Source organism: Rana temporaria, chromosome 4 (assembly GCF_905171775.1).
Source record: "Rana temporaria chromosome 4, aRanTem1.1, whole genome shotgun sequence".
Classification (NCBI taxonomy): Eukaryota; Metazoa; Chordata; class Amphibia; order Anura; family Ranidae; genus Rana; species Rana temporaria.
Genome location: NC_053492.1, coordinates 66037153 through 66060993, shown reverse-complemented (window position 1 = coordinate 66060993; position 23841 = coordinate 66037153). Strand labels below are relative to the sequence as shown.

At 42.3% G+C, this 23841-nt stretch overlaps 1 protein-coding gene across 3 annotated transcripts in view; it reads right to left on the bottom strand.

Annotated features, from left to right (window-relative positions):
• Positions 1 to 23841, bottom strand: part of ATAD2B (ATPase family AAA domain containing 2B) — a 202656-nt gene that overhangs the window by 69813 nt on the left and 109002 nt on the right. For 2 of the 3 annotated variants that reach the window (XM_040348522.1, XM_040348523.1), the window contains exons 19-21: positions 21424 to 21609; positions 13696 to 13831; positions 8539 to 8735 (exon numbers count right to left, since the gene is read on the bottom strand). In XM_040348522.1, coding sequence (XP_040204456.1) covers positions 8539 to 8735; positions 13696 to 13831; positions 21424 to 21609 — 519 coding nt within the window. The remainder of the gene's footprint in view (positions 1 to 8538; positions 8736 to 13695; positions 13832 to 21423; positions 21610 to 23841) is intronic. The other variant, XM_040348524.1, reaches the window with a different exon arrangement.

The window sequence follows — 23841 nt, the reverse complement described above, 5'->3', positions numbered from 1 at the left end:
AGCATACTCTCAGCACAAACATTGGCTATACAGCAGGGGTGGGCAACCAGTGGCCCGCGGAGCCCACTGATGTGGCCCGCGGAGCCCACTGATGTGGCCCGCGGAGCCCACTGATGTGGCCCGCGACCTCCTGCTCTGGAATGGCGGGTTGGCAAGCCCAGATCGCAGGTTGCCCACCCGCCATACCACAGCATCATTGTTGTGAATGAAGCTGGTGGTAGAGGAAGAAAGCGGCTGTGGAGCAGAGCTCCATAAGCCGATGCTTCCTCTACAGTGCTGGCTTTTGCCACAGGCAAAGTCTATGGCAAAGTTCAGCTAACCCGCAGGATAGACACAGGTGCCCTACACTGCACCCATGGTGTGGGTAAACCACAGCACATCAGTCTTAGGCCCTTTGCACATGATCAGCCCGACCAAATGAGACCCTCAATTCACCTCTATAGAACAGATGTCCATTTACGCCCGCCTACCTCCAATCCGAAAAACAGAAGGGAATTCGTCCCCTTCCATCTGAGCAGGTCCAAGGGCCTATAGAGTAGCCGTAACCTGTTACCCCTCCGCTCTACTCATTGTGGCCCGCGACTGGTTACCAAGTTGCTTAAGTGGCCCTCGCTCTTCAAAAGGTTGGGTCCCTGCTATACAGCAACAACTACGCAACGTGCGTGTGTTAAAGCCCACCCTTCTGCTGCCGCACATGTGTTGGGGTTGTTGTAAAAGGATTAACTATTATGGAGTGTTTTATTTTATTGTGCTGAATGTGTGAACTAAAAATGCTAAGGATTTAATACTACTAGAAGTTGCAATGTGCTTTTGAACTTGCTAGCAAATGTGGCTGGTCTGTTCCCTAGCAAGGAGCCCTAAGGGACATACTATATTAAGTGTCACTTGAATGACAGCTCTGAATCTGCCGAAACCAAGTTCAAAATGGCGTTGTGCCCAGTGGCAAGCTTAAGGCTTTTAATGTCCACACAAGGAGTCTTTTACAGTTAAAGAATATGCAGATAATGTTAAATATTGTGGGAAATTTTAATTGTTTTTTTTTTAAATACATGGTCTAGTGACAGCGACTTTTGCAGACAGTGACAATCTCTGAGCATGTAAAGCCGATTCGACTGTATGTCTAACACTTTGAATGGATTTGGACTTAATTACAGGTACATAAATACTTACGAGACATTTAATGGTCATTTACCAGTAAATGCTTTTTATTTTTTTTTGTATATCTTTTTAGATCTTTGGTGTTTTCAGTATCCCTCCTCCTCTCTTATGCAGCCTCTCAAGCCAAAGAAGTGCCAGCTGCCAGATGCCTAAACTGTTATTGCTGCCTGAAATATGACCATCTGAGGTACCATGTATTAAACACCAAGAGAGGCTGCAGACAGAGCGTGTGCTGTTCACTCCCGTCCTTTACCAAATCTCTCAATCCAGCTAAAGAATCTCCTGCTGCAAGTCGGGTATCTGCTAGTGCACAAGAGATGGAAATGTATAGAACAATTACATACGGCTACACACAAAAGCCTAAAATACTCTTTGCAATCATTTATAATGCACCTAACAGAGGTTTTCACATATGCCTGGAGTTTTATCGATGCATCAGTCTGTCAAAATGAGCAGCTCATGCAGATAAATGTTGCAGAAAAGACACAAATAGAGGGAGATTTACTGCATAATGCAGAGTCTATCATTGTAAAATTTAAATTTTATGCTCATAACTTACAAAACACTACATGAGTAGCAATTAATCTATGCGTGTCCTCAGGCAGGGGAACGGAGGAAAAAAAAAAAACTGCCAGCTCCGGAACTATTCAAATATGTTTTTGTTTTTTAAATCCTTACCCGCTTCTGTGCTACAGGTTATTTCAATGCACCTGTTAATCTTTCAAAATGTATGCCAAGTGGGAAAGGCCCATTCCTGTTACCCTATACATAAAGCCAGCTTTATAAAGAAATACCCTGGCATTCATAGTCTGGTGCAGACAGATTTTGCGCAAGAGTCTCACGTGCGTTCTATACTTGAATTTGGTGCCTGCCGTGCCACTTTTAGAATGCATACGTCTTTGTACGCCAAAAGAAAGTTGCTTCTCACTAGCTACGCTTTCATTAGATACAAACTGTCTGTATTTTTTTTTTTTTTTTAACTTGGCGCAGGTGTTGAGCCTTCATGTAGAATTGGAGCAAATTAGAACTACCTGAATTTGGCACAATAGTCACTGTCAGAACCAAAACAACTGTTGCTGATGTTTGTTGACTTTGCATTTTTGAAGGCGCAACACATTAATAGGTGCAATTTTTTTTACCTGCATACATTCTATCCAATGCCTGAAGAAAGTAAGAATACTCTGAAAGCTAGCACCACCCTGCTGACCCGACCCGGAAATGAAGCCGTCCACTGTGCACCGCAGATCGTGTTCCATCCAGCCGGAAGCATCGTCTCCAGCTTTGTTCCCGGAGGACAGACCAGATTGCGGACACCCGTCCACAACAGCGACGCCGGACGCACCTTCTTCTCTTCGCACCCGGAAGTCGGAGCGGATGATCTTTTACAATGCCTGTTTCCACTACAATCCTGTGAGTGCAATCATTTCAATTGTATCTTATTTATTAGTAATCACTGCACTTTTACTTCTACTTTTTTAACTGGCTGCCTTCTTTGAACAGTTATTTTACCTTACATGGAACTATTTGAATAATACCAATACCACCATCCCGTTTTCCCTCCCCTTCCCCATATTTTCTCCTTCCACATTGAATCATAACCAGAGTGCGCCATATCACCCTATTTTTTGGTGCCCCCAGAGCTGTGGAAGCACCTGGCAGGAAGGAGCCATGAGCACCAGCTAGTGACCTACGAAGAGTAGGATCTGGGTTGCTCTGTGCAAAACCACTGCACAGAGCAGGCAAGTATGACATGTTTGTTATTTTTAGGAAAAATAAATAAAAATCAAGGCTTTAATATTACTTTAAGGCAATCAATAGATGGACTACAGTAAAACCAGCCCGGCTGACTTTCGATTTGTCTATAGCTGGCCTTGGAGGAAATCTAAATTGGAGATTCTGCAAGTAACCTGCTTCATAAATCTCCGTCAATGTGTACAAAAAAAAAAAAGAAACATGCAAGACTAACGAATACAAAAGCCAGCAATAAACACAGTAGAAGTTTACAAAAACAAACTACAATTAAAACTACATATGAAACATACTGCTCAGCCTTTTGACATCTCCCCATTGGTCTGGCAATGATGGAAGGTTCAGAAGGCCAGAGCTTGGAGTATATTCCATAGAACATAGGTAATGAAGGGGGGTGTTTATGACATATTCAAACTGATTAACTGCATGCAGATGATGGTGGTCTGCTGTGTATGCAGCACAAAGCTTTACATGGGTAACAAGGCAGGAAATGCCATCAAATGTTTAGTGTTCTCAAACATAAGAGTCAAGACAACAGAAAAACCATACTGAGGACCCATCTGACTCCAAGACAGACCATCTCAAGGCACAAGTGATGTAATAATTGTAGGGTACCTACCTCAAGAGAAGATTTATAGGCAGACAAATTGTGCTTTCTAGTTAGTTTTATTATAAACCTCAGGACTAAAAAAGCTCCAACAACCACCTAGGCTCTTGCCTATAAAAAGTGGGTAATTTAGGTGCTACTTCAGGATTATTCGTTTTTATTCGTTAGTCATTTAGTTATATGCCATTAGTTTGGTTTGCTTTTTTTTCCACCACACTTAGTATAAAGTATCTGATATTGTCTATTTTTGTCTATATTTGTCTATTTTTGTTTTTATGGTACTTGTGGTTAAAAAGGGAAAAAACTTGCCAGCCATCCAACCACTGAAACTCTTCCTAAACCTCTACAAAAAATTGCACATTTCACTCGCCTGAAGCCATATAACGGACTTTAGTAGGAGAACCCTAGCATTACTATGCATATAAAGTATTGTCCCCAAAGCGTATTTGATATAGCCTCATCTACACACCAATCCCTTATGGGGATTTTTCTAACGTTTGCATGTGTCACTTCGGCCTCATTCACACAGGAATAAAGAGCAGGCGTTTGCTTCAAGTGAATAAACCTTTATAAATGCTTTGCATACCAAATGTCTGTTTTGAGTAACAAATAATCTTGTACACACAGCAGACAGGCATCTCTCTGCATTAATTTTGATCTAAACATTTGGCATCCTTTGTAAGTTATAATACCTGCCCAATGGCTCCATTACAGATGACAACGTGCACCGCAAACCTATTCTAAAGGCTCCTAAAGGTTTTAGCAGTGCAAAAATAGGGCTTTCGTCTTTAACACCCCCCCCCCCCCCCCCCCGCAGTAATTTCAGAGGCATTTTAGTCTTAATACCTGCGTGAATGGAGCCTAAATCAAGTATGTGCAGTGTTCAAAAATGATGAATGATTAAAGGGCTTATTTAATGCCTAAGCCTGCAACTTCAAGGAGCTAGATAAAGGTTGTGCGGTTTGGATAAACACTGAGACTCAACTGGTGTCTTCTTTTTAACAGTCTGCCTGTTGTGATGAGAGCAGGGTTCCACATCACTGATGAGAATGTGGCTTCATAGAGGTCAACTACATGGATCAACCTTCACTACATGAATTCAGACTTACTGTGGTCTTGTCTTGGAGTCACATGGTGAACCCTGCACGGGCATGCACAGAAGCGGAATTTGTTGTCAGTAAATAAATTCTCTTGAAAAATGAATTGTTTTGGCCATGTTAAAAGAATTGACAACATTTTGTGAAATAAATAGAATTAGGTCAGTACTGTTCAATAAAGTTGTCTTGTCAGAATGCCAATTGCAAAATATCCGACAAAGATCAGTGATGGTTCCCAACATTGCCAGGTTTTAGCAGTGGATACTGGTTACAATTGTGGTTTTCCAGGTACACCTGAACACAAGCAGGATGACTATAAGGAGAGGATTGTATTGTTCATACATAGTGAAAACACAAACTGGTAGCTCAAAACTAATGCAAACCTAAGTAATCTCGAGTCTACACCATGATATCCCAGTAAAAAAGGTTACAAATATGGAGAACATGGGTGTCCAGTAAAAAAAAAAGCATCAAAGGCTGGAAGAATTCCCCAGTTTCTACAAATGTGGTTTTAAACAATGTGAAGAAGTCGGGACTGACACTTAATTCACTGCTACATAGTCATAAGGAATATTTTCATAATTCTGTAACTGACAGAAGGTGATTTAAACACCACAGTCTAGGACAGATTTTCACAACTGCCACTTGCAACCTGATTCACATGAAAGGTTATAAAGTCAATTACAGTGATGGTGGTTTGTGAGAGAGCGCATGTAATTAATGCAGAAAAACCTCCATAGATCAGTAAAGTCTGAACTCCTTATGTGTATACCTGTCCTGGGTCAGTAACATAGTACCGAGGCCAGTAGATTACCTTGACAGCCAGTAACATTTAAAAAAAATAAGGCTGCAGCAATGGCAGCCTCAGTGCTTCTCAGGAAAATGTCCTTAAGCCCTTGGTCACACTAGTGCGACTCGTCATGCGATTTGACAGGTCTAAACTGCATGACAAGTTGCACCCTATTGTCTGTTCAAATCGGTTCAATACCGACCTGCGGTGCCGCACCGTTTGAAAAAAGTTCATGCACAATTTTTGCTGATTTCAGGTGCTACTTGCATAGACAATCGGTGTATTAAATCCGACGTGCAGCTTTGAAACTGTGATTTCAAGAGAATTTCAAATTCAGATTTGGTGTGATAGAAAACTAAAATGTAATTTAACCCTCAAGAGCAATTCCAATTGGTTAAAATAGTCAAGTGGCATGTGACCAATCAAGAATTGCTCGGATGCATCCAGGAAACCTTAAAGGGGTTGTAAAGGTTTGTTTTTTATTTTCTAAATAGGTTCCTTTAAGCTAGTGCATTGTTCGTTCACTTATTTTTTCCTTCATTTCCCTTCTAAAAATTTTTTTTTTTTTTTGGAAATTCTTACTTCCTGTTCGTCCTCAGAAATCCGACCTGTTCTGGCTGAGGGTTAGTCAGCGTGCTCGTCCCCTCCCTTGGGACTACATCCCTGCGGGGAGACGCTATGTTCACAGCATCTCCCCGCCTGGTTGTAGTCCCAAGGGAGGGGGCGAGCACGCTGACTAACCCCAAGCCAGAACGGCTCAGATGATGGGGGCAAGCTTACTGAGGAGGAACAGAAAGTAAGAAATTCCGACCAAAAAAAAAGAAAAATCTAGAAGGGAAATCGAAGGAAAGGGTAAATGAACCAACAATGCACTAGCTTAAAGGAACCCATTTAGAAAATAAAAAAACCTTTACAACCCCTTTAAGGAAAGAAGGGGAAAAAGAGTGGAGCTTTTCTTGGACGACTTTACCAGCTGTATGGGCACTGACAGCTGTGCATATAAACCAGGCTGCTTTTTTAGTACGGCACAGAAACACTGACTTTTGGCTAACCTGCTAGAATAGGCTTGGCCCACTCTGGAATCTGATGGAGAAGCAGCTAAATCCCTGCACATGATACAGCAGGAGCTCAACCAAAACACATGAGGTCACTGTTGTATGGGGGAAATGATTCAATGGAATGTTGGAAATAACCTGCCAATAACCAAGTTCTATATTATAGGGACCGCTCCAGATTGTTGATCAAAGGCCAATATTGGCCGTACAAATAAAAAAAAAAATACACAACTTTCACTGGAAGCTGTTCTATTACACATAGAAAACAGAATCCAAACTCATCGTTGTGCCAGTTTAGAAACATGAGGCGCTCAGGTTATGTACACTCATGTTTTTTTTTAGAGAGTGTGAAAAGCCATTCAAATTACACAGCATTGGACTGCGTGACTTTTTTAAATTGATATTCCATTTGCATTGGACATTTATTCATGGGTTTCAGAAGAAAAAATAAGGTTTCTACCATGCAAATCTTAAAATGTCCATGGTAAATCAAAATTAGAGCTTGTTCCTTCACAACTCCTTGGATAACAAAATTATAATAGCACCTATAAAGGCCTATTGGGCACTGTCCTGGTGTTCATTTCCTCACGTCTGGTGTAGCACTGCCATTTATATAGCTTTGCTTCACTATTTACAAAGTCCAGCACTGTCCAGCATACAACCTCAAATCGCTCCCATCTTTATTCCTAATAGGCTCCTTCTGCTTGTTTTAAACCAATTGTGTTTTCACCATGATAAACAGGTCAAAATGAACGCACATAAAAACTTCAGGGGAATTTAAAAGACCAGTAAACCCGAGTTCCAATTTGTATTATGTGTGAGCCATGTAATACTCACCTTGATTTTTTTAAAGCCCCAAACCAAACTAAATATTAAAGAAAAGAACCAACTCTCTAAAAGCCCTTGTTCCTCCCATCAGCCAAGGTCATGTGACACTTCATTCCCAAGTCTTCTCTTCTGGTTGCTTTGGTCTTTCTTTGGGTGTCCACCTAAATGCCTGCTTGATTGTTGACACTTCCTATTGGATGGGCTATGGCAGGGTTCTCTCAAGATTGAGGAAACAGCCGACATCAGCAGAGATGATTGGAAGTCGCAACACTGAATCAGCAGTCCCTGCACCCAGAAACAGTGGCAGTGTGGGACCTGGATGGGGCATCAAGACCCCTTTCACACTGGGGCGGTTTGCAGGCGCTGCTGCTGTTTCTACAGTGTGAAAGCCCGAGGGCTTTCACACTGGCGGGGTGCGCTAGCAGGACGGGAAATAAATCAATGGGACAGCGTGGCTATACTTCCGGCAATGCGCCTCTGCAGAGGCATATTGCGGGCAGTTTTAACCCTTTCTTGGCCACTGGGGGGGTAAAACCGCCCCGCCGGCGGCCGAATAGCGTGGCTAAAAATAGCTGCGCTTTACCGCCGACTCTGCTCTCGCCTTAGTGTGAAAGGGGCCTTTGTTGGGTATAATTGGCTTCAGAAAGTAAAGGAGAAAATAAAGCCTAAGAGAATGAGTAAGAGGTGGATGGGAAGAAGTTTTTTGCACATTTAAAAGATTTAAACGTTTTTTCAAAGTGAAAAAAAAAAGTTTTAGGGTTATCTTTTGTACAAGCTCAGAACTTCAAATCATTCAGCATTTTATAAAATTATCCAAGGAGGACAGAGGATGCAGGCCAGAGAGATCAGATGAATAGTAAAGTTTGGCCTGTCAAAGCTGTGCTAGCGGTTGATGTTGAAATCTCACTGTGGAGGTTTCAGTCAGCACTAAATATGTAGCAAGGAACCAAACCTTGCCCTGTGCTACAGCAAATAGAAACTCAATTTCTAATCAGAACGGGGTCCTAACTGAAAAAGTTTAGAAAAGATTTGTGTCAGGTGCAACTCCTCCCCTGCCTATATGTCTCATAGTTAGCGCACTTTTTAAATTTGTAGTCTAGGTTTACTGGCCCTTTAAGAGCCACATTAATGCGAGTCTGATTGACAATCCACTTCATTGTATATAACCATATGCAACCTGGCAGATAATTTGGGTAAGAAATAGAGTAAGAATATACAATCCGCTTCATTGTTTGTGCATTACTGAAACAAGACCTCTTCAATATCCACCGGTTTGCTGAAGATGTTAAATCGCTTGTCAGTGGCCAGCCGCTTGGTAACATCCCTGAGGAACAGTCTCAGTTCCCGCAAAGTGTTCTCTTCGTTGTCCTCCATCTTTTGCTTCTCCACTTCAGACAACTGACGAGGGGGAGGCGGTGGTGCAGGTGGTAGAACTTCCAAAGATCGGATTTCTGAAAGACAATGTTACATTAGTCCTAAGAATGTATTATTCTTCCATCCATTATGAACGGTCACGGTGGTGGAACAACGGGGAAAGGAACAGTAGCTGATCAAAGATAAATGACATTTTGACGGCAACAATTTCATTTTTATGCACAGAAGTATTTCGATTAATGTAGGGTGTTATCAGTGCATTGCATTTTTATATCACTGTATTTTACCCATCTACTGCCACTATCATAACAGATATTAGGGCAATCATTCCCCTTCTTCATGCAGTGAGACTATTCCATTAACAACATAAATCTGTTAAAATGACACTCCATTAAATGTAACAATGGATTACAAGTTATCTAGGTCATCTTCTGAAAACTAATCACCCAAGGAATGACTAAAGTGGAACATAAGACACGAACAGACTTCTTTCATAGAGCAGCCATGGCGGAATATTTAGTAACTCATAACAGCCGTTGTGATTTAGTTACGCAGAAGCTTTTCTGTGAAAAATAATTTCCGATTGGCCACTATGAATAAGATCAATTGGAAATTCACCAGTGTCACGGAACTCTTTACAAGCTTACATTTCTTCCTTTATACATCTATAAAATCACCATCTTAAATGGTACTTGCTATCCCAAGATGCCACTGACAGACTCCAGGAGCATAGCTATCTGCACAGCAGAACCCACTACACAGTGTTATGCCAAGTCACAGGGACTAGATCACTAGAGATGCTTCCAGAAGTCTGTCAGAAGCAGCTTTCAGTAGTGGATGGAAGCCTTGGCTATTTCAGGAAAAAGCCGTCGTGTCTGGATACCTTTATCGGATCGAATCCTATCCTACTCTCTGGGCACCTATGCTTTACTTTTTTAAATGGAGTGTAACAGGGCCTGTGTCTGTGCAGCTAGTTCAGATCCTAGCCTGTGTGAATAGGCTGAAATGTTAGCAAATCCACAGGTCACAGCTGTTTTTTTGTTCACAAAACCCTGCAAGGCTGGCTGCTATTTACCGCTACAAGCCCAAAGCTTTGGGAAGGCGCAATATTCATTTTAAAGCAATAAAGAAGAAACAATTGTTAAGTAAGCTCTTGCTCAGGTGTGGTCTAGAGCAGCCTTTTTTAACCAAGCTGCGGTGGCACCCTGGGGGTTGCCTTCTGGGTTTTTCAGGGGTACTTTGGCAAAATTACAAAAAAATTGCTCAGAAATTGTCAACAAGCCTGTGCAGCATTATACGCTTGCAGACCAGCTCAGCTGCTGGTGTCCCAACAACCGATGAGATCGTAGTTTAAGGATAATTTAGGGTGTCTTCAGGCACCCTTTATTCGCCTTAACCTACGATTTCATTGGTTATTAGGACCTGAACAATTGCCCCTTCCCTGCACCTCTGTTAGCACTCCCTCACTCACACCTTTAATCTCTCACTCTCTACTGGAACCTTCCCCTCCCCTCATACGCATTCAACAGATAACTTCCATACTTACAAATCCCTCACTGGACCCCACCAACCTGACCTTAAAGAGTTACTAAACCCTTGTTTAAAAAACAAAACAAAAAAAAAAACACACTTGCACAGAGTGGCCCCGATCCCTGTCTTCTGGGGTCCCCCGGTGGTGCTCGCGGCTCCTCCCCGCATCTGGAAACCCCCTAGGAGAAACAATCTCCCAGGGGTTTTTTCTTACAGGCGCACTGCCGAGTCCAGCATTTACGTCCATAGACACAAAATGCATTAAGGTAAAAAAACACGAGGGGTTTACAACCCCTTTAAGACCCCTCTTCATTGCTCCAAATCACCTCTAAACTTTTAGAACTTTTAGTCTACAAACATCTTCGCTCATACCTCATTAATAAAATAACCTTCTTGACCCTCTACAGTCTGGTTTTCGCTCGCACTACTCCACAGAATCTGCCTTACTAAAGATTTAATAACTGCTAAAACCAATGGCCACTACTCCGTATTCCTACTACTTGACCTCTCTGCGGCTTTTGATACTATTGACTACCCGCTCCTTCTCAAACTCCGTTCCCTTGGATTCCAAGATTCTGCTCCATGTATTTTATGGTATTGTAACTGTACTGTCTCCCTTTTTACAATGTAAAGCCCAGCATACAACTGCAGGCGCTATATAAATCATGTATAATAAGAATTACTGATGGAGAAGAGAAAAGCTAGAATACTAGTCAGTACCTGTGTGCAAGCGTATATATTCCATTGTATGTATGAATAAATCAAATCTAATGTGTGTTATGCTGGTGTAGATGCCACTGTTTTATGTATTATACAGGATTTATATAGCGTCAACAGTTCGCGCAGCACTTTACAACATGGGGGCAGACAGTACAGTTACAATACAATTCAATACAGGAGGGATCAGAGGGCCCTGCTCGTGGAGCTTACAATTCAGAAAGACTATGGCCCGGATTCACATACATTGGCGCATATTTATGCCGGCGTAGCGTATCCAATATACGTTACGTCGAGAGGCAAGCACTGGATTCACAAAGCCAATGCTGCCAAATCTGCGCTGGGTTTCCTAGGTGTAAGCCGGCATATGTGGAAATGGGCGTGAGCCATGCAAATGAGGCGTGACCCCATGCAAATGATGGGCTGAGGCTTAGACAGATACGTATAATGAACGGCGCATGTGCCGTCCCGTGGACGCATCCCAGTGCGCATGCTCAGAATCACGTCGGATCTACTCCCTAAGATACGACGGATCACTGACTACGGCGTGAACGTAACCTACGCCCAGCCATATTCACGTCCAACGTTAACATCGTAAAATACGTCGGCTTGTGTTCCCTGGTGCAGACCTTTGCATGGATGCTGCCGAGTTACACCTCCTTTATGGGGCATAACTTTACGCCGACGTATGACTTTACGTGCACTGCGTCGGACGGACATACGTTTGTGAATCGGCGTATCTCCCTCATTTGCATATGTGAATAGAAAATCAATGGGAGCAGCAAATGCGCCCAGCGTAAATATGCGCCCACGATACGACGGCGTAGGCAAGTTACGTTGGTCGTAGGAAGCCTATTTTTAGGCGTATCTTAGTATGTGGGTCGGCGCATAGATACGACGGCGTACATTTGTACTTATGTCGGCGTATCTGGAGATACGTCGGCGTAAGTGCTTTGTGAATCCGGGCCTATTAGTTTAGTTTTTTACATTTTAAAATGGGGGGGGCTCGAGATTGTACATACCTTTAAAGGGTGCCTTGACAGAAAAGAAAAGGTTGAGATACACTGGTCTAGAGCAGTGGTCATCAACCCTGTCCTCAGGGCCCACTAACAGGCCAGATTTTATGTATAATGGGATTTGGGGAGATGCACACTAGAATACTGCAATCACTGAGCAGCATATGATATCACCTGTGATGTATTTCAGTTATTTTGCAAACCTGGCCTGTTAGTGGGCCCTGAGGACAGGGTTGATGACCACTGGTCTAAAGCACCTACAAAACCCTATGGATCAGGTGCTCAACTTGGATACTTGGATTTCAACTTGCCTAACAAGTCAAACCAATTATGATCAATCTTCAACTATAAAATGGTGTACTTAAAGCGGAGTTCCCGCCAAAAGTGGAACTTCTGCTTTAAGCACTCCTCACCTCCTTACATGCCACATAATTTTTTGGGGGAAGAGTGGGTACCTGTTTTTTTTTTTTTTTTACAGCGGCTTCTCTCACTTCCTCTTTCCGTCTGCTCGCTGCCTAGGCAATTACTCCTCTCCCCCTACGCGGTCCCTCCCTCTCTGCAATCTTCTGGGACACGTCACAGGTCCCAAAAGATTGCCTGGCCACTAGAAGAGCGCAGCACGACTCATGTATGCCCAGTGTGTGCCCGGATGTGAAGATGCAAGCGGTCACGGCCAGGTGCCCACTGGAGCAATGATGGCACAGCAGCTACTTTTTGTAGCTGCCGACTTAATAGACTGAAAAATTACTGGAACTCCACTTAAACCACATGAGGTCACACAAGCAGTAGTTCTACATCCTGGTGGGTGGGCCTTGTAATCCAGCAAAAACATGCCCCAGCAGTTTTTTAAGCAATTAAAAAGCAGCTCCAACTGTTATACAAGCCACATTACATTTGGATGAATGATTCCCAAAGCCACGCAACCCATTTCCTAGAAGACTAGGGTGAAGACCACAATCCTCCCTGGCACCCTGGAGAATATGGCATAGCATGGCAATGTCATGGCATGGAGCTGTTCATCACAGCATTTAGTATCTGCCCACCACCAGAGGATGGAAAGAGTTACGAGGACTGTGGTGTTAATTGACAACACTAAAAAAATAAAATGTATAAAGAATCCCCCTGCCCCCCCATGGGTCACATGGTGCACCTACATGGGTAAAGGGCCACCTGGTAGGAATTCACCGTACATGTGTAGTGTACACATGCGGTTGATAACTGCTACCGTCCCCATGAAGGACATGCAGGTGAATACACAAATTCTTAAGCTGGTTGATTATAGCCAAATGTCAGGGAAACCACAACAAAGCTGGATTGCTTAAAAACTGCTTGGTTTTAAAATTTTGGCTCCCTTTGCCCCTGCTGAAGTCTTTGGTTCAGATGGTACTCTCAGACACGAAGGGATCAATGGTTTGACAAGGGGAAGGAGTTTAGAGCCCGTGAAAGTCTCACAAGTAGCATGCTGCACGCATTTGATACATTTGTTAGGGCTGTGTTTACCGTCTCTGCTGTTTAAGGGGTCAGTGCCGAGCATGGAGGTGTAAATCCCATTATATTATCAATGACAACATTGCTAATTTACAGTGTACTATTGTGGTCCATGAAGAATAGAACAATGGTGAGAACTAGGCAGGGAATACAGTGCAATCTCCTCAGTCCCAAGAGTTATGGTCTCCTACTGCAGCTGCCTCTTGTGTAAATCAGAGATAAGACTTAAATCCGCTTTTTGTCAGCAATATATTAATGGGTGATTAACCACGTCCTGGACACTCACCTGTGTTTTTCTTTTTAGGAGGTGGCATGGCTGCCTGACTGAGGATCAAATCTTGGAAAAAGTTAAAACGATCTTCCTCATCAGGTCTGTTAACGACAAAGACCTCTTCATATTGAGATCTGAAAATACGCTTCACCTGCAGGGAAACAATGTGCAGAAAAATAAATTGCAGCCCTGCAACCAGGAAAGCCCAACACAATCAGGCATGCTGAGATTAACCCCAATAAAGAATTATTATGCATAAAGTTAAATTCCAGGCAGATATAAAACTTAATGCAATTCTGTATTTAATACATCTTTAGATTTTTTATTTAAAATTGCAAGCAATGTTAAATATCTGTATTTGATCTGGAACCAGCCTATTAAAAGGCCTGTAAAACATGTTACATACTGGGGAGCAGGAGAAGCAGTACAAGGATCCAATCGGTTATGCTGTGGGGCAAGTAGCATGCCGATAGGAGGAGGGTGTACACAGTGCAAGCTGACAGGAGAAAAGCACACAGTGACAGATGGGAACATCAGTTGGTGCTTCTCCTTACACTGCCGTCAAAGGCATTTAAGAGACCCTCTTTACAAATAAACAATAAGACAGAATTTATATGAACCAGCTCCTTCATTCATTTAGTATTTTCTCATGTAAAAACATTATGGTCAGTCACATAGTCCAGAGCACCTTACTTTTACAGAAGACACCATTGCGTTTGTGTCCTAGCTCCGGGACAATAAATCTGGAACTGGAGTGAATATATATATATATATATATATATATATATATATATATATATATATATATATATATATATATATATATATATATATATATATATATATATATATATATATATATATATATCCTATTTAAAGCTCTGAAGCAAATTCTTGATGAACTACCTAGCATACCACACCAAAGCCCTTGTGCCACTTATGTCCACTTTATTATATTGTAGTTACCTTCCCACCTACAGCAGATTAGGTCATGAAGGGGCAGATTCAGAATCAACAAAAAAAAGTACACTAATCCAAAGTCCTGTATAGTACACTTCAGCCAGAAACCAAAAAGCCCCTCATTTCATGTGCTTTCCAATTCACACATCATACGATATAGGCCTCCAAGATGGGAATGAATCCATCCAGTGGCATATGCACCACTTAACTTTCCACCAACCAAATCATATGATACAGAATAAGCAACTTTGTAGGCGACAGGGTGGGTGCCGTCTATTCATGGTGAAGCGAAACTATAAAAGTACCTTTAAATAGGTTATAAAGGTGAAAAAAAAAAATCCTAGATAGCTTCCTTTACCTTAGTGCAGTCCTCCTTCACTTACCTCATCCCTCCATTTTGCTTTTAAATGTTTTTATTTCTTCTGGGAAATCCTCACTTCCTGTTCTTCTGTCTGTAACTCCACACAGTAATGCAAGGCTTTCTTCCTGGTGTGGAGTGTCGAGCTCGCTCCCTCCCTTGGACTACAGGAGAGGGGGCGAGCACGACACTCCACACCAGGGAGAAAGCCTCACATTACTGTTTTACAACCCCTTTAAACCTCCAGTATTAAGTCGGCCATAGACAATTTGAATTACCGGTAGATTTGAATCATGTATGAGCAGGCTGAATTTACCAAAGTTGAGCGATCAACTTGGGGACAACCAGCCGGTCATATTTTATATGTGCAGTTATAGCCACCATCAATAATCACTGTGATTGATTGACAGCACATTGCAACAAAACCTCTCGGTGTGAAAATCGTAAGGCCAATCTGAAGAAAAATTTCAGAAAATAAAAAAAACTTTTTAAATAATACATAACTGAACTAAAAGGTGGCTTAGATATTTCTGGAGCTTGCCCTTTGGTACAAAAGGGAAAATTTAAGAATGGATTATTTTGTACTTCCCTCAAAGAATTCTGTAGTTGCAAATTAGTTGCTGAAAGGTTTGGAACACGAATATTGTTTTTACTTAAGTGTTTTAACAGGATACAATAGCGCAGTAGAATAAGAGTTCAAATAAAACATGATTTATTACAACACATTTTCATTTACAAATACAAAAATTAAATGAGTTTTAAATCCTCTCATCAAGGATGACTTGCATCAAATATAAATAAAATTACTTATTCTAAGGAAAAAATTGTGTGTGTGTATTTCTCTTTGGACACATGGATTTTATGTGCTTATTTCTTTTCTAAGGCAAACCTGTAGTGATATGTCCCCAACAAGGACAAAAACTACATTTGAGTTTGCAGCATTGCTGTAAACAAAGAAAGATTGTAAACTGTCAGAACAGAAGTGTATTGTCACCATGCTTCTGTCTGCTACAATGCACAGGGCACCTTTGTGCAGTATATTTTATGACATTTAACACCGACATTCTCCAGTTTAGTGCAATTCCTGTTGAAATCCAGTCAGCTCTCTCAAGTATTACTCCTCCAGTCGCCACAAACTTCCGGCCAGACCTGTTGGTGCAAAGACAGTACATATTTGGGGGGGGGGGGTGGTGTTAATTTACTAAACCTGGAGTGTACAAAATCTGCAGCTCTGCATAGACACCGATCAGCTTCAAGGTTGTTGTTTTTTTCCTTCTTTTGTCAACGCTTAATTGAACAAGCTGAAGTTAGAAGCGGATTGGCTGCCATGCACAGCTTCACCAGATTTTGCACTCTCCAGTTTTGGTAAATCTACCCCCATTGTGTGGAGATGCCACTCTGTACCAATGCTGCATTGCCTCCACGAGTGCAAATTTTGCATCTACATTGTTGGAGCCTTTGGCATCCAGGCGTTCTTGAAATGACCAACGTAGAAGCCTTGATAAGGGGGGGGGGGGGGGGATTTGTAAACCCCTCATCCCATTGGCTCTCGTATCTGTTAATCTTCCAACAACAGAAAACTACTCTGGACCTTACTGCCATCTACTGCACTAGGGCCCAGATCAGGCGAGACACTCATTTCTCCCCAAGATGCGGTTCTGGACGTACCTTCTGTATTGGGAGAAACCATTTTTTTTATTTGCTCCTTAAAGCGGAGTTCCAGACGTTTGTGTTTAATAAAAGTCAGCAGCTACAAAAAGTGTAGCTGCTGACTTAAACACACACTCGCCTGTCCCACGGTCCAGCGATGCGGCCACCCGAAGCCTAGCTTCTTTCCCTCTGCTTTCCGTGGCGCCGGCACTGCAAGTGAAGGAACCTGGCTGTGACAGCAGGGTGCGCACTGCGAGGGTCACGCTGCACGTTCTGAATGGCCAGGCAATCTTCTGGGACCTGTGATAGGTCCCAGAAGATTGCAGGGGGGGTGTGGAGGAGAACATCCACTGTGGCACTCTGAGCGGCAGTGGGAAAACTAGGTACCCAAATATGGCATGTCAAAGGGTTAGGCGTCCTTAAACGGGACATTCCACTTTTGGGTGGGACTCAACTTTAAATGAAAGTTGGTAAAATTGGAACTTGTAATTTCAAGAGCCAATTGCCAGGAAGGAGAACACATTACTGCAAATACTAAGGAACAGGGGATGATTATAAATGGAGACACAGAAAGAGCAACAACAGCTGACAAGACTACAAGGGGAGCTGATAATGGGAAGTAACCGGTTCCGATTTGCATTGATTAGGATATTGCAGTATACCACTCAGAACACAAGATGGTCCCTGAATGCAACACCTTCTTTTAAGTATCCTAAAACAGCTACATCAGGGGCCTATAAACTTTTTAACAGGGGGCCAGTTTATTGTCCTTCAGACTTTAGGGGGACAGGACTGTGCCCAAAAAAATGGAAATTTTCCTGGTATCAATGGGAGTAAACATTACCACATTTGGTATGCGGGGAAATGGTGGTCCTTGTATCATTGGGAGGAATAGTGTCCCATTGTTGATATCAGTTGGCAGAACAGTGTCATGTATCAGTGGGAGGAAAAGTGCTTCAAGGGCTGGATAAAGGGAAAGCACAGTCACAGTTTGGAGACTGAGAATGAAAATTAATTGTAATTTCATGAAGCCCTCCTGCAATTCGCAAACCTACACTCTACTGCAACGCTAGGTCCAGAACCTTTTGCCGACATAGAAAGCTTGTAAAACCTGGCTGTGCAATCTACCTGCCCATATTACAACCCATAAACAGTATGTGACAACCCAATGAGTGGGCTGCAGGAAAGTAGCAGAGGGTCCTGTAATGTTGAAAAAGCAATAACAGTGTCACTGTGTGGCTATATAAATGGAAGGTCAGTATGAACAAGGGCTGACTACAAATCTTATAAGCCTTACTTTCAGTCTTGCCAAGTCTCCTCTCCTGTACTGCAATTGCCTACTCTACTTTTACTCTAATTTTACTGTACACCGAGCATCTTGGATGAGCTTTTCTAAAGGAAGCGCAATATACTATACTATACCAAAATATTCCAACTGTGCATGTTGGCACCAATTGCTCCATTCTCGGCGGAAAAAGTGGACTAAGGTGGTCAATGAGTGTGTGCACTACCCATTACTAGGAGACTGAGAACACCTGAGCAGGTTCCACTGGATCAGGGCTCTCATTATGAACAATTGTCTTACCTATTCTCACCAAGTTATGTGCTTAGAATTTGCCTTTAGATGTTGACACTTTTTCCTTTACAAATGTGATTTCAAAGCAATAACTTGTTTTAGAACATTTTTAAATTTTCACTAAAATTTCTTTAGCACAAATTTTAACTAAGAAGTGGAATTTCCAGTCTTTTTCCATAAAATACTTGATTGAACAGTATGCACACACATAGTTATGGCCCCTCTGACATTCCCTGTACTTGAAGGCATGGATTTGGCACTATGATGCATTGTCAAGTTTATTTTGCTACATTGTGATTTTCACAGTTGAGAGAAGTGTAACCTGACAGATATGAATGGCTTAAAATGAGCCTAAATGTCTAAACAGTGCAGATCACAGGAGAATCTTTTAAGAACAGGTGGTCTTCATGTCTCCATAGAAGCCAATGCACTGATGGTCAACAAGCCTGAGGCTGGGTTCACACTACTACACTACTTTCATCCTACTTTGCTCTGTGTTCAATGTTTCCCTATGAGAGCGTCTTGTAGCGTCCTACACAAGTCGGTCCGACTTTGAAAATGCTCCCTGTACTACTTTTGGTCCTACATTGATCCTACTTCAGGCCCATTGAATATCATTGAAGTCGGACCAAAGTAGTATCCTGTTCATGAAAGTAGGATGGATGTAGGACCAATGTAGGATAAATGTAGGACCAATGTAGCAGAGCAAAGTAGGATGAAAGTAGTGTAGTAGTGTGAACCCAGCCTGAAGCAGCTGCATGCAAGTTGGAATAAATGGCTCTATAATATTAGGCTGCATCTGTTATAAGACAGCAACTCAACCTAGTTAGTGAATAGGCATAAACTAAGGAATAATATGCATGGCAAGAGGAAGAAATACTATTTCATTGGACATTAAATTGAAAAAAGAATGCAGATTGTACACAGTGCCCGAATTTTTGGGAATTAGGGCTGTACACAGGGACTAGAACTACACAAATACCTAGTGAAAGCAATGAAAACATCTGAAAGTGTACAATGCCTTAAAGTGTATTTTAATAAAACTTTGTAATTTGCTGCTTCTGCTCAATTTTCCAGATTTCAGTCTTTTTAGGCTTTACTCAAACTACACTTTTTATAACATGAATAATTTGCACTATACAAATTGTTTTTGATAGTGCATAAATATATGGAGGAAAAACAAAGTATGTCTTAATTAAAAAAAATTGGCAAAGCTGGTATTATAGGTTCAATAAAAAAAATAAAAAAATAAAAATCTGGGAAGCACTAGAGTGTGCTTGAAGCAGATGGTAAATGAACCTTAAAAGTGTGAGTAAACTCTCATGCATGATTTTTACCTATAGGTAAGCAATAAGGCTTTAGTCCGCACACACATGCTTAAGCCACAGAGCCTTGTCACGGCACCCTGATATCTGTGGTCCTATCTCTAGCTTATGAGAGACTCTACAATGGAGTGCATGTGCTTCCATTGTGGAGTCTCTCATAAGCTAGAGATAGGACCACAGATATCAGGGTGCCATGACGGGGCTCTGTGGCTTGTGCATGTATTTGCAAATGTGTGCAGACTAAACCCGTTTTAACGCATACTGTTAGATAGGTTAATTCGGTTGTCAGCGGGCTGGCCGGTGAGTAAAGCTTGGATCTTTCCTAGGATTTATCCTTGGTTTAAGCTTATATCAAGCAATAAGGCTTACCTAGAAGTACTGTAAATATCTCCTAAACATGCACCGTTTAAGAGATATTTACCATAGATGCAGCCGGCGATGTCACCCGGTCGTTTCTTCAGAATCCTGTGCCGTAAATGGCAGCTCCCGAGCATATGTGCAGGAGTGACATCATCGTGGCTGTGGCCACTCACACAGCCAAAGCATGCAAACCCAGAAGGAAGACTGGGTGAAGATTGAAGCAACTGCAACGGTGACAGCACTGCGCTGGAAGGCTTCGGTCTAGGGCAAGTTTCACATAATGTGCTAGTATGCGATACAAACTAGCACATTATGCCATTGCCTTGCAGGTTGCAAAAGCAAAAAATGTATCAATTCAAAAACCTGATTAGAACCACAAAAATATCTGGCCACTTCAGACCTCCTACTCCAACGCCATGTGACTCCCTCATTGATAACAGTGTGCGGAATGACCAATACGGCAAACATTGACCTAGGTATTTGCTGGCAATTGTGTAGAGTAAAATCATGAGATAAGATTGTCAAACACTTTACATTTAATTTTCTACCTGAAGGGAATTTTAACTAACTGCTCAATCAGAAGCTCTATTAGCACTCAGACTGCATGCTAGTGTAACAGAGAAGAGGGCAGCCAACTTCCAGTACAAACGCACAATCAGGAACTGCAGATGTTGCCACGTACCCACAGTGTAAGAGTGGCACCCATGGGTATTTAAAAAAAATCTGTACTTTTTCCACCAAGGGAAATAGAACATAACCTTTCAGATTAGGAAGCCTGTAGGGTGTACGGTAGGAAAAAAAAAAAAAAAACACACCGTACTTTTAAGTATTAGAGAACACATTACTCTTTCCCCTACATTCCACAATGTTGCACAAAGTACCAGACAGGCCATCTCCAGGCCCAAGTCCGAGTAATGCCACATGGGGCAGGGGAGCAGATTCCCAGCCTATGTACGCCAAATACACCAAGTACTTTCAGAAGCAAGCAGGGAGTACATGTACAGGAGGCCAAGCATAGCAGCTATCCAGGAAACCTGTTACTTTGCCCATTTGCATTAAAGAGCAGTAAGGTATTGCATAGGTAAATCCATATTTGATGGCCAACTAAGACCGAGCATGCAAATCACAACCCCCTGCTCTACTAAGAATATATAAGAAAGGGAACCCCAAAAACTTGCATATTGTCAATCAAAACAGAGATGGCACAGTTTTTTTTTTTTTTTTTTCAGCAATCATAATAAAACACACAAGGGGTCCTCAATGCTTTTTTATGTGTGTATTCTTAAAAACGTAAACATTGGCTGCATCTGAAAATTTACACTGTTGGCAGCTTGAGTGCCCAAAAAAGCAGTGGTCTTGCCAGGTTGTATGAATTTCCATTACAGGGGGGGGGGGGGGGGGACAGAAAGCATAAAATGATGTGTCTCCTGCCACAGCAATGTCACTAGATCCTTGTGGTTCCAAAGGCAGACTATTGCATGAATAAGAGGCATACAGATGAAGTGCTTGCTTACCTCCTCAGGCAGCTCCCCGTACACCGTTTCAGAGGTAGACAGTAATAATATGGGAGAGAAGGAAGGGATATCTTGCAGGAGTGTTAAAAAGGTAGCCCTCACAGTTTCACTGACAGCCTCCCACCATTCCCCGATATGGGGCATGTAAACAACACTGGGTACTGTTCTCCGCGCTTCCCGGAACACCTGTACAACAGGAAAAAAGACTGTTAGCTTTCAGAAAATATTGCAATAACTAACCTAAAGAGAGACAGACAGTCAAGCACATCAACTCACAAATTTATACAGCAGCTCATTCACCAGCAGATCAAAACACATTGTCTACTGAAGATCTGACATCCACAGAGATACCAAAATCTAAGAGATATGGGTGAAAGAGGTACGTACAAAGGCAGAGATAGCCGTTTAAAAAGGGACATATATTCTGAAGTTGACCACACAGAGTCGCATCTTCCTTTCCACTTCAAAGATCTGTGGTGTGGATGTGCACTCTGCATCGTTGAAACACTGCCCACCTATGCAATCTAAAAAGCTGCCTATACTCGCCTAGGCAAGGAGGACAAATACTCTGTGTGCCCACAGCCTCTTATGATATCCATGTCACATATCCAGGGAGACATTAGCGTCCACACTGCAGCTGGAGGAGAAAGGACCTGTCACCACATCAGTGGGCTGGCTGCAAGATGCCTGAAGAAACTACCAGCTGCCAGAGACCCATGGCAGGGAGATGGTGGCATGGAACCTGGCAGGCGGCTGATTTCAGCAGGACAAAGATGGATTTGATGGGTATGCAAGTGTGTTTAGTTAGAAGCAGATTGGCTACCATGCACCGCTGCATCAGATTCTGACTGAGTGCACCAGTTTTAGTAAATCTCCCCCAAAGAGACTTCAAAGTGGCTGAAGGAGATGAGCAGGATTGAGATGTAACCAAGGAAGAATAAAAGGTGAAAATGTAAAGTGAATTGTTTATGACACACAGGGGGCTATTTACGAAAGGCAAAACCACTTTGCACTACAAGTGCTAACTACAAGTGCAAATTGCACTTGAAAGTCTGAGGGGTAAGATCTGAAATGAGGGGAAGCTCTGCTGATTATCATCCAATCATGTACAAGCTAAAATGCTGTTTTTGATATCCCTTGCATGTCCCCTCAGATCTACAGTGCATTTCAAGTGCACTTGTAGTGCAAAGTGGATTTGCCTTTAGCAAATAGCCCCCACAGTGCCTTAGCAAACCAAAAGTTAGGGCTTAAATGCCTTTTAGGCTAGGTTCACACTAGTCTGTGCGTCCTGCGTTTGCTTGGTAACAGCAGCCCATTTGAATATAAACCACAAAAAAAAAAGCGCAAGCACCTTTTTAAAAACGAGGCAACAGCAAAATCACATGTTTGTGGTTTCGCTGTGGCCAGTTTGCAGGCCGAGATGCGTGGGGGTGCCATTCAGAATATCACAAAAGCAGTGATTTTCGTCCGGGGTTGGATGCAGGTATCAATGCGATGCCTGCAACCAGAAGGCACAGTGTGGGCTAGTGTGAACCTAGCCTTAAGGTCGGCTAAAGACAGTTCAAATCTCAGCCGGTTCAGCAGGAACTGGCAGAGATTAGATTTGTGTGTGGGCAGGCTCAATGCACCAAGTTGATTGATCTAACAACTAGGATACAGCCAGCCTTCCGGATTTACTTTCGATTATTGCTAGCGACTGCTATAGCCACTAGCAATAATCACTGCCTTCTCTGGCAGACAATTGCTCGGCAGGAGGGATTCCCGTCATCACTGAGTGTTGACTGGGAATCATGCAAATTTCTTCCCTGCATCCTGTGGTTGCAGGAAAGAAATTTTCACCATCTGTGGCCTAACATTTGAACACAAGCCCAAATGACTGAAGCTCCATTGCTACTGCTCTTTGAAATTAATTCATACATGCTGGCTATTATGACAATTTACCACGCTGCCTCTACAGTTGAGCATTACAAATATCTCAGCTTTTAACTTTGCAGAAGTTAACATATATAGTATATTCCCATCCAATGAACATGGAATAAACTCACAAAAAAACATTCTGAATTTTGATGAGGTAAAGCGATGTATTTTTCCCACCCCAGGCCTTGTACGGCCTTAACAATGGCTTTATCATCTGGAACTCATTACTGGCTGACTAAAATAGATGGGATTTTCTGCCAAGTGACCTAACAAATGCAGATGTAGCTTGTGAATCCGTTTATAGTGGTGTTTTAACATTGCAAGTCAATTTCACCCTTAACTAAATCTAGGCAGCCTGCCCTGTAAAAGTCAGCATTTTAATTAGAATGGCGCATTGTGTGGAGCTGAGCGGCAGAGAGCCTCTCCACTGCTCCTATCAGGGTATTTACCGCGATAAAGTCAATCAAATGAACAATGCGGCAAATTGCTATTAGTGTTCTC